Source organism: Callorhinchus milii, unplaced genomic scaffold, assembly GCF_018977255.1.
Source record: "Callorhinchus milii isolate IMCB2004 unplaced genomic scaffold, IMCB_Cmil_1.0 Scaffold10, whole genome shotgun sequence".
In the NCBI taxonomy this organism is placed as follows: domain Eukaryota; kingdom Metazoa; phylum Chordata; class Chondrichthyes; order Chimaeriformes; family Callorhinchidae; genus Callorhinchus; species Callorhinchus milii.
The window spans coordinates 19966385-19984326 of record NW_024704751.1 but is presented as its reverse complement, the minus strand read 5'-3'; the positions used below and the strand labels follow the sequence as shown (position 1 = coordinate 19984326).

Sequence of the window (17942 nt, the reverse complement as noted above, 5' to 3'; positions counted from 1 at the left end):
GTCCGAGTCCCAAGTTCTAGACGAGGGACTAAACCCACAACCTTCTGACCCAGTGGCGAGAGACCTGCAGCTGAGCCAAGCTGACAAATATACACACAAGGTGACTAATCCCTAAATAAGCGGGGGGATTAAACTTGGACTGGTCGGCTCTTTGGAACATCCTCCCAACATGAAAGGCACCCACATAAATGTAAATTTGTACTGTATAAACTTAGTCATCATCGTTCAGAGTTAAAATATCAAAGACCACAACAAGGAGCGTCTAATGGTGACTGATACATGCACAGATGTTTCTCTTTACAGCGTTCGGGGATGATGTGATGATTGGGTGAATCTAATCTCCTCTCATACATCTCGAGCACTCTCCCTTGCACTGGACGAGTTGAACTGGACGGACAAAACCAGAAGCAAACGGGAAGCAAACTACAGAGTAACGTGCTGCAACTTTTCTTTCTATGAACTCTGGAGTTTCTGACGCTCTGCATTAAAAGTCACAGTTACAGATGAAATGAAAATATGGATCAAATATGGCTGAAGGCAATGTCCTCTGTGTTCTATAATCAAATTATACACTTTCCTTTCAAGAGTTATTCAAAACTGGGATGCATTATACTGAAGCTAAAATAAAAGGCTTTTGGAGCGATAATCTAACGAGACAGTTACTTTGGTTCCGATCGTTCATCTTAGTCCTTTTGAAGGAGCTGCATTATATTATTTAAAAAATATTTACATTTCATGGAAATTTCCTGGCAACGAGACGTTGCTGGTTCGTTCTGAAATGCAGTTCAACCTCATTAATTACACCCTCAGGGACTGACAAAGCACTTCTCAACACTAGGTTCATTTTATTGAGATTTGAGCTTTCTTACTGGAGCTTACAGAGAGAGAGCAGAGGAGAATGTTTTTAATGAGCTTTAGTGAGACCAACACTTGCAATAGTGATGCTCTGCAGTGCAGTCAGTGACGGGTCTCGAGGAAACAGTAAAACAACACACAGGCTAAGCTGCATTGAGTTCCTCTCAGGCACCTTCCAACAGCTGCTTATACAGCGATGCTGACATACTGGTAGACAGGTCAACTGAGGACAAACTATAAAAGAAAAAGATAAAGAAAGTCGACCATCTTATTTGTCAAATAATTTAATATTAAATGTACAGATTATTGTTAACATAGCCTATTTGGGTGGACTAACCTTTTTTTTGCATACAATAATATAAAAAGGCATAAAAGGAGGCAATTATTATTGTTATTATTATTAGTTCTGACATCCTTATTATTAGGTCTGTCATGCCTTTGCCAGCTCCAAGAGCCATTTGTTTAGTTCTACTCCCCTGCCTTGTCCCCATCACCTTTTACACTTGTTCAAATATTTTCTGTGCAGTGGCTTTAGTCTTGTCGTCTTTTGCTATCTTTTCCCCATCCCTCCCATCATCAACACAAACCTCTCATAAGCCACACTGTTAGTGAGGTGCAGAAAATAGCCAACCTCCGGGGCATCAGGTCACCATTGACTTCATGCGTTAGCTCAGATGGGCACAATGCACAGGAAGCAATGTCAATCGTGATCTAATGACCCTGGAAGTCGGTCATCATGTTAATCACTTGTCAGTGCTAGAAGCCATTAGCCCAGGTCCATAGGACAGCAATGATGAAAGCAACAAGGGGGGAGGGGTAAGTAGTTATACTGGGGAAGAGGTTAGACTGGGTGGTCCATCATTCAGACAAGAGATAGGAGCTTCCACTTACTTGTGCACTTGTTCATTTCTGGTGTCCGAACTCCAAAATATCCAATTGGACAAGACGGCAAGCAGATGCCAGTCTGTTTAATGTCATTCCTTTCCAGGAGAATGAACAATTTGGACAAACACTTGAGACATCCATTGTACTCCGAACATAGTTCACAACCTTTCGGACAAACTGGGGTTATCTCCGTGCTGACTGGAAAACAGAAAGAGAAACACACACAGCAATAAGACAAGGTTGTTGGGCAATGGAATATAAGTGGGCCTGTCAGCACCCAGCACTCTCAGCTAAAGTAATCATAGAATCATAGAATTATTCAGCTCAGAAGGAGGCCATTCAGCCCATTGTGTCTGTGTCGGCTCTTTGAAAAGAGCTTCCAAATCAACCCCACTCCCCCGCTCTCTCCCCATAGCTCTGCAAACTTGTCCTCCCCAAATAATTATCTACTTCTCTCTTAAAAGTTGTTATCGAATCAGCTTCCACCAGCCTTTCAGGCAATGCATTCCAGATCCCAACAACTCGCTGTGTAAAAACATTTCTCCTCACCCCCCCTCTGTTTCTTTTAACAACTATTTGAAATCGGTGTCCTCGGGTTACCGACCCACCCGCCAGTGGGAATAGTTTCTCCTTCTTCACCCTATCGAATCCCCTCATAATTTTGAAAACTTCTATTAAGTCTCCTCTTAACCTTATTGTAGAAAAGAAATGAGATTGTAGACTAAAGTACTCCCCCATTTGGTTCCAAAGAGGTGCTGCAACTATTTGCTGTTTGGAGTCCTGTAGCGTAGTGGTTAGAGCACTCGCCACCCAAGCGAGAGAACCAGGGTTTGATTCCCGAGCAGGAACCTAAGGCAAGTTTCCTTACTCCACAAGGCTCCGTTTACCGAGCAGTAATCCAGAATTTGGTTGTTAGTCGATTGGCGGATCGCTTTCTGGGGCCAATAATCTCTTCCAAAAACAGATTGGTGGGGGGGGGGGTCATTCAATCCATGACTGTTTGTGGGACGTTGCTGTGTGCAATTGGCTGCCGCATTTCGCCCACAAAATATACAGTCAATTCACTTTACAGTATATTCTGTGAAGACGTCTCAAGATCAGTTCCGATGAGGAAGGCCCATTTGATTTCATCATTGCAGAATACCCACCCTATCTCCCTCCCATCACAGCATCCTACACACCAGCCTGGCTTCAGTTGGCAGCACTCTCGCCACTCCCCCAGAAGCTTGTGAGTTGCCAGTTACATGATATCGTATATGGGAACTTGTAGAATATCGTGTATTTCTGACTCCAACCACGGTTTTCAAATGGAGAAACTTAGTTCTTTTAATTAATTCATTCCTATTGCACCGAAAGGAGTTTCTCCAGCTGCCAGGACAACAACCCCACCCCATAAAATTGCTCACTCATTTCATGGCTGTTTGCAGGCCATAGCTGCGTGCAAATTAGTTGCCGGGTTCACCTGCAAAATATACAGTCTCTGAACTTCACAGTAGATTTAGTGAAGTTCTTCGAGACGTCCTCTTGACGTGAACGGTGCTTTTGAGTTCTGATGAAAGGTCATAGGCCTGAAACATTAACTCAATTTCCTCTCTCCATAGATGCTGCCTGACCTGCTGCGTGTTCCCAGCCACTTCTGTTTTTGCTTCAGGTTTCCAGCATCTGCAGTATTTTGCCTTTTGCTATATCAAATGCATTGGATTATGACTATTTTATAACTCAGGATAATTTTTAAATGCCATAACCCTCGTCTGATGTGACTCATCCCCTCCCATCATAAACTTTCTCTCTTTGTTCCGCGCGTGGATAATAGTTTGACCATTGAGTGCCAGTGGTCTTTCATAGCAACTGAAGCAGCCAAACATAACAGCTTGTACACTGGAGAGAGTCTGCAGTCAAAAGGGCAACTTTCAACACCAGTTCTTTTTTAAAAAAATGTATTTAGTTTGTTCCCGGATTCCCTTTAGCAAATCCTTTCGCAAAATCTTGAAAATTAGGGCCAATATACGTCGAATGTTTCAACGTGACTGATGTTTCTCTCAACTTCGAGGGTGGGAGAAACTGTGGTCACGGGGCTCCCGAATTAAGTGGTGAAAATCACTTATCGGAACTTAAAACTTTACTTTAGAACGACTGGCATCCCCCACGCCTGTTCTCTTTAATAAGCTTCAATCACCTTATTAGCACGAGCAAACAGCATTAACATTCAGCACATGTGGGGAGAAATTCCCCCTGGATTCAGAGGAACTCCATTAACGTAGCATTTCACTGCATCCAGGTTTTGCCAAATTCTTTATTTTGGAGCTGCTTTCTCTTAGTTGTTTTAAGAAACGACCAGATGCCTTAGGACACAATCACATTGGCCTCTCTCTCCCCCCCCCGCTCTCTCCCCCCCCACCCCGCTCTCCCCCCCCACCCCGCTCTCCCCCGCACCCCGCTCTCTCTCCCCCCCCCGCTCTCTCCCCCCCCCGCTCTCTCTCCCCCCCCCGCTCTCTCTCCCCCCGCTCTCTCTCCCCCCCCCGCTCTCTCTCCCCCCCACTCCTCCCCCACGCTCTCCCCTCCCCCCGCTGTCTCCCCCCCCGCTCTCTCTCCTCCCCCCGCTCTCTCTCCCCCCCGCTCTCTCTCCTCCCCCCGCTCTCTCTCCCCCACTCCTCCCCCGCTCTCTCTCCCCCCACCGCTCTCTCTCCCCCCCCCCGCTCTCCCCCCCCGCTCTCTCTCCTCCCCCCACCGCTCTCTCTCCCCCCCACTCCTCCCCCCGCTCTCTCTCCCCCCACCCGCTCTCTCCCCCCACCCGCTCTCTCCCCTCCCCCGCTCTCTCCCCTCCCCGCTCTCTCTCCTCCCCCCGCTCTCTCCCCTCCCCCACTCTCTCTCCTCCCCCCACTCTCTCCCCTCCCCCCACTCTCTCCCCTCCCCCCGCTCTCTCTCCTCCCCCGCTCTCTCCCCTCCCCCCGCTCTCTCTCCTCCCCCCGCTCTCTCTCCTCCCCCCGCTCTCTCCCCTCCCCCCGCTCTCTCCCCTCCCCCTGCTCTCTCTTTCTCTCTCCCCACCTCTCTCTCGCCCCTCTCCCTCCCCTCTCTCTTTTTCCCCTTCCCTCTCTCTCTGTCTGAACATAAGATTCGATGGACTGAAAACCTTTTGTGGTTTACAATCAGCAAGGTGCAGAAAGAATTTATCCTCCCTTACAAAGATATGAAGAAAACATGAAGGGAAAATGTCTGGAGGTAAAACTAGCGAGGATTCATTAGGAAGTTTCTGGGGATAACAACAAAAATGAATAATCCTTGCAATAATATAGCTCCCATCAATGTCCAAAAATGCCAATGTATTTCACAGCTTATTCCTGTCAATTTTGTGACATACGTAATCATAGGTAAACACGGCAGTTAACTTGCACATAGAAATATGCTACGAACAGCCATGAAGTGAGTGACAAATTTTAATCAGATTGTAGGCCAGGACACTGGGAGAGAGAAACTTCCTTTTTTTCCAAATAGTGCCATGGGATCTTTAACGTCTACCTGAACAGTTACAAACAAAACCTCAGTTTAAAATCTTATCTGATGGTCAACCGAGCTGAAACTCCTGGATTTTGAAGCCAGAAGGCACCAGAACTTTTCAAGACGTTGCCGGGAAAAGCATGACCTTTGGCGCTGATGGACATTAATGGGAATTCCATTTGTGAGGCAAAATGTCATTTTTATTCCAATGTGTTTGGGTTGCAGCCGCAATAGAGCAGGTTTTGCACCAGCTCCTGAAGGAGTGGGTTTGGTATCCAAAATACTTTTTGCCCTCCGCCCCCATTTGTTCTTACCAAGTCCTATTTCCATGATGATGAAGTGCACAGACATACACTGACCAGAAAGACCCTCCAAATAAACTTACAAATCACAGTCACTGCACTTCATGGTAAATTCCTGTGAAGTGTTTTGACATGTCCTCCCAACATGAAGGCGCTACATCAAAAGCAAGGATTATTCTAAATAATTTCCATGATTTTCACAGGGTAGATTACAAAAACTTAGAATACAGAGGTGATTATAAGGTTATAATAATAAATAATAATCCTTCCATTTGATATAACGCTCTTTACATCTTCTAGATATCTCAAAGCACTTCACAGAATATACTGTAAAGTGAATGATTGTATATTTGTGGGCAAACATGGCAGCCAATTGCGCACAGCAATGTCCCACAAACAGTCGTGGATTTATCAGTTCATCAATTATCAGTTCACATTTCAGTTACACACATTAATTAGGACTTTGTGTAATCCCCAAATTGGCTTTTTAGTTTGCTTTCTAATCATTGTCAGGTATCTAATGGTCTCCATACATATCATTTGAAGTCCAAGGTTACCTCATGACTGGCTTGTAATCAGTCCCAGGTCTCTATTAATTTCCTTACAAAACATTCAAGCCCCTCAATTAGACCATTACTGCCCCTTAATCACTTCCAGGTATTCATTACTCTATTCAGTATGTTGGCTGAACGGAATCACAGATGCTCAGTGCAATGCTCGGGGTGGGACCTGAAGCATCAACACGTTGCCAGTTAGCCCAAGTTAAACGCAGGCTGCTTCCAATTCATTTGGGGGAGAAAGGAATTTCTTTCATTTGTTACCTCTACCCAAAAGGCAGCATTTGCAGTACTGCAATCATTGCAATCATTCACTGCTTGGTGGAAATGTGACAACCGGGAATTAAAACTGGACTTCAGTTCAACTGGTACAAGACTTTGAGCGGTTTTGATAACAGACCAGATGGAATGAGGTTATGTCATCTGAACATAACCTGGTTAAAGTGGTCCCTTTTCGCAGTTCCCTCCCTGCCCACTTCCCCTTTATGACCTGAGATTTGGAGGGCTTGCGTACTGCCAGAGAAACTGCAGACAACATACGAAAACAATCAAGTCAAACAGTTGATAAGGCTGCCCGGAGTCACTCGCTCACAGGCTTTGGTTTTGCTGTAGCATGCGGATCAGCCATGCGTCACACAGACACATTCCAGGTAGCTGAGTGATTGCCCCACGGCACCTTAGGGCAGTCTTATTAATAAATTCTTCCAGGGGGGAAAAAAGTTGCTGCGTTTCCTAGGAAGAGAGCTGCTTGTTTGCCATTACAACACCATCAAAATGAGCGACATACAGTGTGGACCAGAATAAAGGCGGCAATTTTGCAAGTTCTGAAAAGTCCTAATAATAGGTTAAAACCCTTGATGGCCTGTGGAGCAGTTTAATTAAAGTGAAAGGGTAATATGAAGATCACCATATAAGTGCAGGATCAGACATCCAACTCCAGATAGGATCGGGCAAAGTACGCATACAATGCATGAATGTCGGCTCAACTATTTTATCAGCACCAGGAGCAACGTGTCCTTCGAAAGCACAAAGAACGAACGGGAACAGGTTCAAGCGAATGGGCCTGAAATTCCACCTCGTCTTAGTCTGCAAGACCAATTGGTTTTAAGATTCAAGATAATAATGTGGAAGTGGATCTTGTATTAGTTAGAGCGCTCGCAAGCAAGAGGACCCAGGTTTGATTCCCAGGTGGGGCAAAACCTTAGGCAAGTTTTCTTACTCCATACGCCTCTGTTTACCTGGCAATAAGTAGGAACTAGTCAATTGGCAAATTACTTTCCAGGGGTAATAATCCTTTCCAAAAAATAATAATTTGGCCACTCAATCGACTGATTGTGGGACACTGGTTTGTGCAATTGGCTGCTGGGTTTAACCCACAAAATATACAGTCAATTCGGTTTACAATATATTCTATGAAGCGTTTTGAGACGCCTCAATGACATAAGGCGTTGTATCAAAATGCAAGGATTATTAATATTATCAAGAATAATAATCCTCGTGTTTGATATTGCACCTACAATATTGAAAACCTCCCAAATCACTTTACAGGAGTTACTGTGTAGTGATTGTGTATTTTCCAGGCAAATGCAGAAGCAAATTTGTGCACAGCCACGTCCTGCAAGCAGCCAAGAAGTGAATGACCAATGCGAATCTGGGGGATTATCCGTCAGGATACCGGCAAAAATTTCTCTGAATGAATTTAGTCCCTTTTCCACACCCCAAACTCTTCTGCAATTCTCCCTTTCAGATATTTATCTAATGCAGTGGTGGCCAATTTTTTTGGTCGGCCAACAAAATAAATTTTCTTGATTGAATATTTCTTGATTTATGCCGATCAACACAGACTCAGGATTCAGCCTCAATCTCAGTTCCATGTCCTAACAACCCTCTGTGTGTAAAAAAAAGTTTCTCCTAAACATTCCCTTCGCTTTTTTGCTAATTACCTGATGTCTGTGCCCTCCAGTTACTGACTCACCGTCCAATGGAAACTATCTCTCTGGATTTACGTTATTACGACCCCCCTCGTAATTTAAACGCCTCCATCATTTAGAGGTCTGGGGAGTGGATCCGAATTACATCACCGTTTATCTTCAGAGCCTAGATATAAATTCAACCCAGATTGTTGGGGCGACAGTTGATAGTGCAAATAACAAATAGTCTCAACCAGCAAGTCTCAAATACACAATGCATAATATGAATAATCTTTGCAATTGATATGCATTTATTGTCAAAACATCTGACAGAGCCTCAGCCAGTATTTTGTAAAGTGCTGAGACTGTGTATTTGCAGGCAATCCTAGCAGCCAATTTGCACAGACAAATATCCCACAAGCAGCCATGAAGTGAGCGACCAAATTTATCTGGGGTATTGTTGGCCAGGACACAGGAGAAACGCCCTTCCCTTTGAGTAGTGCCACGCGATCTTTAACATCCACCTGAAGAGACAGACAGGACCTCGGTTTAACATGTCATTTGAAGTAGTCCTGCAGAGTATTGGTTAGAGCACTCGCCTCGCAAACAAGAGGAACTGTGTTTGATTCCCAGGCAGGGTGAAACCTTAGGCAAGTTTCTTTACTCCACACATCTCTGCTTCCCTAGCAGTAAATAGAAACCCAGTTGTTAGTCGATTGGCAGATCGCTTTTCCGGGGGTAATAAGCTCTTTTAAAAAAAAGTTTGGTTGCTCAATCTACGACTGTTTGTGGGACGCTGCAGTTCCACGGTTGGCTGCTGCGTTTCGGGCAGAAAATATACAGTCAATTCACTTTACAGTATATTCTGTGAAGGGCTTTGAGACGTCTAGAAGAGGTGATAAGGCGCTAAATAAAATACAAGGATTATTATTATTATTAATATTAAGTACAGCATTCCTAACAATGAAGCACCCCTTGCACTGCATTTGACTATCAACTCAGACCGTCGGCCGACTCATCCTCCACAACATGATCAAAGTCATGATGTGGGGGATAAACCCACAACTGTCCAGCTGAGGGTGAAAGAGCTACAACCTGACTCCTATAGGCTCAAAGTAAATCTAAATGGTTCGGCTCACATCAGATGGTATCAAGTGGGAATCGGAAATGTGACTTTCGAGTGAGGTTAAATTTGAATAGTTTCAGTGCACTGCTCTAGTATACAACTGTGTCACTCTCTGTATCGTGCTATTCCTTGTTGCTCTCAAGTTCTTTCAAAATATGCAGTCAAGTCACTTTACAGTATATTATTGTATAATAATCCTTGCATTTGATATAGTGCCTTATCACATCTTCAAGATATCTCAAAGCGATTCACAGAATAAACTGTAAAGTGAATTGATTGATATTTGTGGGCAAAATGCAGCAGCCAGTTGCGCACAGCAGCGTCCCACAAACAGTCGTGGATTGAAGTGACCAGTTTATTATTATTTCTTTTTGAAGGAATTATTACCCCCGGAAAAATGATCCACCAATCAACTAACTGGGTTCCTACTTACTGCTTGGTAAACCGAGGGGTGTGGAGCAAGGAAAGTTACCCAACATTTCGCCCTGCCTGGGAATTGAACCCAGGTCCTCACGCTTATGAGGCAAATGCTCTAACCGCTGTCCTACAGGCCTCCACGTAGACGTGATATGGTGCTATACCAAATGCAAAGATTAGTATTACTTAAGAGCAACATCAATTTGCATTTATGCAATTTCCTTCATTTGGCAGTTTGTGAGAACAGAAGCAAGTGCTTTCAATAAACGTAACATGCTGACTTATTCTACAAAGATCTTCAAAAGAGATCAGTAACATTTGTGGTATTCCTTAAAGTGTAACGTAAACTGTGTGCTAGCCTCGCCTCTGAGTCAGAAGGATGTGGGTGTCCAGACCCAAGTCAGAACTTGGAATCATAGTCTAAGCTGACGCTCCAATGCGATGCTGGGGGTAGGGGTTGGGGGCATTGTCGGAGGTGCCATCCTTCAGATGGGAAGTTAAACAAAGGCCTCTTTGCCTGTTCACATGGACGTTAAAGATCCCTTGGCTCTATTTGAAAAAGAAGGGAGTTTCTCTTGTGTCCTGGCCAACAATCGCCCAAATATTAAAAAAACTTGTCACTCACTCCATGTCAAATCGCATTACAGTATATCCTGTGAAGCGCTTTGCAATATCTTGACAATATGATAAGGTGAGATATACAAGCATTATTATTATTATTATAAATGCAATCATTAAAGAGGGATGCATGCCAAAGGCACGAATGGAAATGTAGGTTTTAAAGGCAGATAGAGAGGGGGCGTGACAGAATGTTGAATTGCATTTTATTTGCCTGTAAAAAGAATAATTTCCTGAAGTTAAATGAATAAAAAACAGTTTCTGAGGTTATCTGCTGGGATAAATCAATAGGATCACAGTTTGTGTGATCAGAGACAAGTGCGTTCAACAAATGCAACGTGCAGCGATTTCAGTTGACTTACTCTACAATTTTTTGGGGGTCAGTTTGACACGTGTGGAAACCCATCACCGTGCTTAAGAGTATCCAAACCAAGCTGAGATTTCCATGCATCCCACCTCTATGTGGAAATTCCTAGCTAAAAAAAAATTAACTTTTGTCTGAGAGATTCTGGGCTTAGCTAGCGAGGACCCTAAAAGGAACGTACCTCTTGCAATAAGGCAGCACATCCTAATAGCGTCCCTTAACGCCTTCCTTAAATAAGATAAGGAACATATTAAGGAATACTGCAAATTATATCCTAAAGTTTCTTATAAGATAATAATATGGGTGGTGGTTTTCGCTATCCCTCGCCTCAATGGCTGAATTCTGTTTGCTTATTCTGTGTTTGTTTATATTTGTATTGACTGGCTGTGTTAAACTATGCTCTTCTGAGACACCCAAGACTAATATTTGAAAGACGAACATGTCAAGTGGGCTTGTCAAGGCTAAGTTAGAAGTTGGCTCTAAAACATTGTGGTAATCCATTGGACAACACAGCACACCACATTTCTCTCTCTGCAGCATGTGGCAGCGTTGCCCATTATTTTAATTATTATTTTAATTACGTCAAGCCCCATTTCCTCTGGCTGAGTGGGAGAAAAGTGACGACTGAGTGAGAGTTGGAACTGGCCCGTTACTGTGGCGACTGTGGACAACTCCAAATCTCAAACGAAATCCTCACACTGAAGTTGTTATGATTATATTATGTAATGTTTCATTTGATATGGTCTGTGTCACTTTGTGAATGACTCAAACAGTGAATCCTCATCAGGAGCAGCCGTTTTGCTGAATCTTTCCTCCACTTATTTTGTGATACAAATGTGAACACTAACTAAATGCACAGGAAGTGTAGTTTCTAGACTTTTGTTAAGAGTAATGATAATAATTCTTACATTTGATACAGCGCCATATCAAATCTTCAAGACGTCTCAAAGAGCTTCACAGGAGTTACTGGCAAGTGAAATCACTGCATTTGCAGGGGAATACAATTTGAGTACAACAATGTCTCATAAACAGCCACAAAGTGAGTCTTTTATCTCTATTCAAAATTTTGATCCAAGTTTAGAGCAGCATTCAGGTTCAACTTGGTCCCTTTCTCGGCCTCTCTCCCATATCCTTTGCTTCTTCCTTTAACTCACTGTTATAGCCCACTTCCTAAATCTTCAGTCACACTTCTCTGATGGCAAAGTTATAAACCCATGAAAAATAATAATAATCCTTGCATTTGATATAGCGCTTTTCACGTCGGGAGGACGTCCCAAAGCGCTTCACAGAACACACTGTAAAGTGAATTGACTGTATATTTGTGGGCGAACGCGGCAGCCAATTGCGCACAGCAATGTCCCACAAACAGTTGTAGATTGAAAATGACCAATTTATTATTGTTTTTGGTTTTGGAGGGATTATTATTAGGCTCTGTATGGAGTAAGGAAACTTGCCCAAGGTTTCGCCCTCTGCCTGGAATTGAACTCAGGTCTCTCACTTGCAAAGCGAGTGCTCTAACCACTGAGCTACAGGACTCCACGATATTGTTGTGTTATTGTTGTGCGCAAATACACAGTCATGACATTCTACAGAAAAAGTCTGAAGTGCTTCAAGTTGCTGCTGTATTTGCGCATTAAAAATTTAACAAGTAGCTTTTGCGACACTGGTGTCCCTCCTGTACTTGACCCACGTGACCAGTCTTCACGTCTGAGGCAAGTCAGTGAGCCAGGTCTTGTGGAGGACAAGACTGTCCTCTGTCCCTCTTCTCACCCAATGCCCCATATCCACGTCCCCGCTGGGGGTTATTAGATAGGAGCAGGAGTGAAGTTTAGCAGAGATTTGTATTCCTCTTCTCATGGAGATTGATGTCAGGCACAACGTTTCCCCTGGTGGGATTAGCTAACTCAGCACAGGAAGTGAACTTGTGACCTTGTAGTCTACACGATTTGGTGCTGCCTCAGCTAATAGCTCGGTCACCTCTGAGTCAGGGAGTTGTGTGTTCCAGCCCCACATCAGTGCTCTGAGCTCATAGTCTCAGCTGATAGTACATTAACTACCCTATAATTCTTGCATTTGATATAGCGCCTCATCACGTTGTTTGGACGACTTAAAGTGCTTCACAGAATATACTGCAAAGTGAATTGACTGTATATTTTTTGGGTGAAACGCAGCAATTAGGCACAGCAGCGTCCCACAAATAGTCACAGATTGAATGCTCAAATTAATTGTTTTAAGGGATTATTATCTTCTAGAAAGCAATCCACCAATCGTCGAACATCCGGGTTCCTACTTACTGCTAGGTAAACAAAGGCACATGGAGTAAGGAAACTTACCTAAGGTTTCAGCCTGCCTGGGAATTGACCCCAGGTCCCTTCGCTTGCGAGGTGAGTGCTCTAACCAATACGCTACAGGACTTCACATTTCAGTGCTGCATGGTCAGAAGTGCCATCCTTCACGTGAGACATTAAACCGAGGTCCCGGTTGGCCGTCCAAGAAGTTAAAAATCCCATGTCATGACTCGAAAAGAGAAGGAGTTTCCTGGGCAATTCCCAAATAAAAATGAACTTCCTGGCTGTTTGCGTGCTGTTGTTGTGTGAAAATTGACACCGTGTTCATCTACAAATACATAGTCACTTTACAGAAAGACATCTCAAAGTGCTCACAGGATTTTACTGTGAAGTGCAGTAAACTTGTTCTTGGGAGAACACGGCATTCAATTTGTGCACAGCAACATCCTATGAATAGCCATGAAGCGAGTGACTGATTTTATTTGGTGGATTGTTGGCCAGGACACCAGGAGAGAGAAACTCCCTTATAATAATGCTGCCTTAGAACTGCTCCAAACTATCCATTACTCCCTGTGTAATTAAGAAAAGAAATTTAATTTGTTCCCAGTAGAGCTACACTTATGCTGTTCTGATCAGGTCACTATTGACTGTGTGGGTGCCAGAGTGGACAGATGACAGCTAAATTGAAGCTTAGAAACTATTTTAAATGATTGGTAAATGGTGACGTCTTCAGTCCCATGCTCAATGAAGAAGCAAAATTATGAAAACAATAACTTAAAACTTTTTATGATATGAAACTATTGCCTTGTGCTCCCAATCATTTTAAAAAGGAAAACAGACCCGCAATTTCGCTTCCTCTTAGCCTACGAGACCACTTTGTGTTAAAACAGTGCAGAATTGTAGGAAATCCCCCATAAACTAAGTCTTAATTATTTATTGGATTTTCAAATTTTAAGACAGACAGGCATTCCACTTTACAATATATTCTGTGAAGCGTTTTGAAACGTCTCAATGACGTGATAAGGCGCTCTTATCAAATGCAGGATTATTATTGTAAATATTTTCCACAGTTCTTACATGGGAACATAGAAAGCAGGAACGGAGGCCATTCAGCCCATCAAGCCTGTTCCACTAATTTATAACATCTTAGCAGAGCTTTTCATTTCTATGCCCTGCCTTTCACTATACCGCTTAAAACCTCTATGTTCCAAGTCTCTGTCTATCTCTCACATAAACAACCCTATTGATTTCATCTCTACAGCTTTCTGCAGAGATGGAATCAATAGGGTTGTTTGAGTGAGAGATAGACAGCAGAGCATTCCACTTCTTCACAACTCTCTCTCACACCTGTGTGATTACCATTCTTCTTCTTGTTATATTCCTCTTGGGTTTAGTTCTAACTGTTTTGATTTTGATTTTAAAGCTGTAACAGAGGCAAGATTCATCCTCCTTCTGTGCTGCCCAGATTCTTGAAAGAAGCGGCTTCCAAATTAAGCTGGAAATGTTCCCGCACTTCTTAAAATTTAAGACAAAAATGGTCTTGTAGGCCAAGACTATGCACAGTTACAGATCTAAGCCTTCCAGCAAGCAGATGTGGGCGTAAAACAGGTCTGTGTTAATGTACCACCATCACCTTTGTCTGAGTTTAGAAAGTCTGCATAATAACCTGCATTTGAACTTCCCGTTCTGTCTGTTTACTAAGAGATAGCTAGTTGTCTCTGTATATCTTTTCAAACTACCAGTCAACCATTCAGTTGGAAATGTTAAGTAACTCTCTGCTGGCGAGCTACGTACTGCACACGTGATTGGAAATTGTAAAAAGAGTTCATTGAGCTTTAAGCAACAGAATTCTCGGAGGATAAAGGTGACGGATCACTAGATTACTCTGAGACAGCTTTAGAATGTTTTAAAACATTTAAAAGAGGTACTTGGTTCAAACCATGGTTGTCCGGAAATGGAATTTGACTTGTTGCTGACACATTTGCGATCTCAGGTGAGATTCCCTCGCGTGGGAGTTAACTGTCAGTCATAAGACTGCCAAATTTGCCATGCACTGGCTCACTACCACCATTTCCTTAATCTCTCTGTTCCGGCCTCCACTGCACAAACTTGTTCATTCTTCACCCCCACAATCCACAGCCAGGTAAGAACAGGCTCTCCTTCTGGTGCCCAATTCAGCCCTGAGCACCTCAGCTCAGCTTTAGATCAGATTGAGAGTATAGATTACAAGATCCGTTTGGATGAAGAATGTCCTTCAGCCCATCTGATCTCATCGTCTAAAACACCCACCCTACCATCTTCCCATCAATCACAGAATCAAACTGATTCTTAGGAATTCAAGTCATCCATCCTAATTACTCATTCCAGTTGTTGATTATCCTCTGGGTAAAGAAAAATGTCCTGGTATCTGTCCTGCAACCCATATCCTCTTGTTCTACTCCCCAGTGCCTTGGGACGTCCTCCTGACATGAAAGGCACTGTACAAATGTAATTTGTTGTTGTCTTGTTGCATCCTAAAGTACTGATGTGGGTTTCCTTTTTGAAAAGTTTATACACTTCTACAAGGCCCCCTCAGAGTAGTTTTCTCTCGACTGAATAGCTCTAGCTTGTCTAATCCTTGCCATAGCTTATTCTTCTAACACAGGGGATCATCCTCATTTCTCTTCTCTGCACTGCTTCAAGGACCTGGGTAGCCCCATTTACGTAGCAGCGACCAGCCCATATGCAACAACAAATTATATTTACAAAAGCGCCCTTCATTTCAGGAGGACATCCCAAGGCACTGAACAGTCAAGGATTTGGACCCTAGCTGGGGGTTGGGATCAGGAGGGGTGGAAGGCAGAGAAGGTGGGTATTTATAATAATAAATAACCCTTGCATTTAATATAGCACTTTTCACGTCTTTGAGACATCTCAAAGCGCTTCACAGAATATATTGTAAAGTGAATTGACTGTATATTTGTGGGCGAAACGCAGCAGCCAATTGCGCACAGCAGCGTCCCACAAACAGTCGTGGATTGAGTGACCAAATTATCATTGGTAGAAGGGTGACCGAAGACACAGTCGAAGAGGAGGGTCTTGAGACAGGCCTTGAAGGAGACAAGGGAGGAGGCGAAGAGAAGGGACTGTGGGATGGAACTCCAAAGAGTGGAGGCAGAGAGGCTGATGGCTTAAGTCCGGACTGCCGATGGGGCGGACAAGGCGGGGGACGTGGAACAGGCTGGAACCCGCTTAGTGGAGGGAATGGACGATAATGCAATACTCTAGGTCCTGCCAGGCCAGACTAGACAGATCTCCATAAACTGGCCTAATAATATCCCAGCAGAAATAGACTCCAAATGATGGTCAGTTTATGATCAAAACACATTACGTGAGGCTGAAAGAAATTACAATAATATAGCAACTGAAATCACCAGGAATAGCGTTAGTGTAACACTAAGACAACGTTACAAAAATAAACAATAAAATGAAATGATTCATAAGCACTAACATTCACCCTAAGGTTAGCCTTAAGCATTTCTGTCTTCAAATTTAAGGGCGTGCAAAACTGTGGGAAATGTTTAATTTGAAAGATGGACTTCTGCATCTCTTAAGAAGAAACAGCTTCCAAATGACAACTATATTTAACAATTTTCCACATCCCTGCTGATCTTCAATTTTGTCTGAGAGGCTGTAACATTATGCGTCAGTCTGGCTCAGTCTGAGGAAGCACTCTGGCCTCTGAGTCAAAAGATTATGTGTTCACATCGGGACTGAGCTCATGTCTAGGCTGGTGCAGCACTGAAAGAGGGCTACGCTGTCATCCTTTGAACAAGGTATTAAACTAATAATGGTCATATCCCTTGCATTTGATTTAGCGCCACATCACATTGTTGAGAGGCATCAAAGCGTTTTACAGAATATATTGTAATTGACCGTATTTTGGGGCTGGGCAAAACACGGCAGCCAATTGCGCAGAGCAGTGTCCCATAAACTATCGTGGATTGAGGTGACCAAATATTTTTTTTGGAAGGATTATTACTGCTGGAAAGCAATCCACAAATCGACTAACAACTGGTTGCTACTCACTGCTAGGTAAACAGAGGCGTGTAGAGTAAGGAAACTTGCCTAAGGTTTCACCCCACCCAGGAATCGAACCTGGATCCTCTCTCTTGCGAGGCAACAACAACACTACTACAGAGTGCCTTTCAGCGCACTAATCACTATGTTACGGGATTCCACAAACTGAGGTACCGTCTGCCTATTCAGGTAAACTTAAAGATTTCACAGCACTATTTGAAAAGAGAAGGGAATTTCTCTCAGTGTCCTTGCTAACAAACCCGTGATAAAATTGGTCTGTTTGTGGGACGCTGCTGTGCGTAAATTGGCTGCTGGGTTCACCCACAAAACACAATCGCTATACTTTAGAGTATATCCTGTTCAAATCAATCTTGGAGGTGAATCAGGCAGTGGAAGCCAAATTGTGACTGGACCTCAATGGTGTCGTGCCCAGCACTTTGAGGGTTAAAGGAAGACATTGTGAATTTGAAATAGCCTCTAGGTTGAGGTAACGATCAGTTCCATGAATGGATCGTCCATTTGCCAAATGTCTATTGATGACAAAGCTTCAATTTTAACCCCAACTCCATCTCACCCACTGAGTGAAACTATCAAATATTTCCAATTCCTTACTCCCAACTCTGCTCGCATTTTTCAATTATATCAATACTACTGGTATCTAACATGTGGGTTGGGTTACCAGAGCAACTTGTATTTTAGACCCCCTAAAGCAAAGTCTCCCTAAGAAGTCTCTGTTGTTAATATTAACTTGCATTCAGATGGCAACTTTCAAGTAAAAATGAACATCTCAAAACGCTTTGCAAAATATAATTGATCAGAAACAAAGTCAACGTTCACCCAAATAGCAATCTACTGTACAATCTATCCACTTCAGACCCACGGGCCACAGGTTGGCTACCACTGGGATATACTGTAAAGTGTAGTGACTGTATTTTGTGAACAAAGATGGCAGCCAATTTATGCACAGTAAAGTCCCACAAACCATATGAAGTGAGTGACCAATTTTATTTGGGGAATTGTTGGCCAGGTCACTGGAAGAGAGAAACTCCCTTCTATTTTCAGATAG

At 43.3% G+C, this 17942-nt stretch overlaps 1 protein-coding gene across 4 annotated transcripts in view; it reads right to left on the bottom strand.

Moving 5' to 3' along the window:
- rspo1 (R-spondin 1) overlaps positions 1–17942 on the bottom strand; it is an 87473-nt gene that overhangs the window by 19280 nt on the left and 50251 nt on the right. For all 4 annotated transcript variants that reach the window (XM_007906741.2, XM_007906743.2, XM_042338651.1 and 1 more), the window contains one exon: positions 1747–1938. In XM_007906741.2, coding sequence (XP_007904932.1) covers positions 1747–1938 — 192 coding nt within the window. The remainder of the gene's footprint in view (positions 1–1746; positions 1939–17942) is intronic.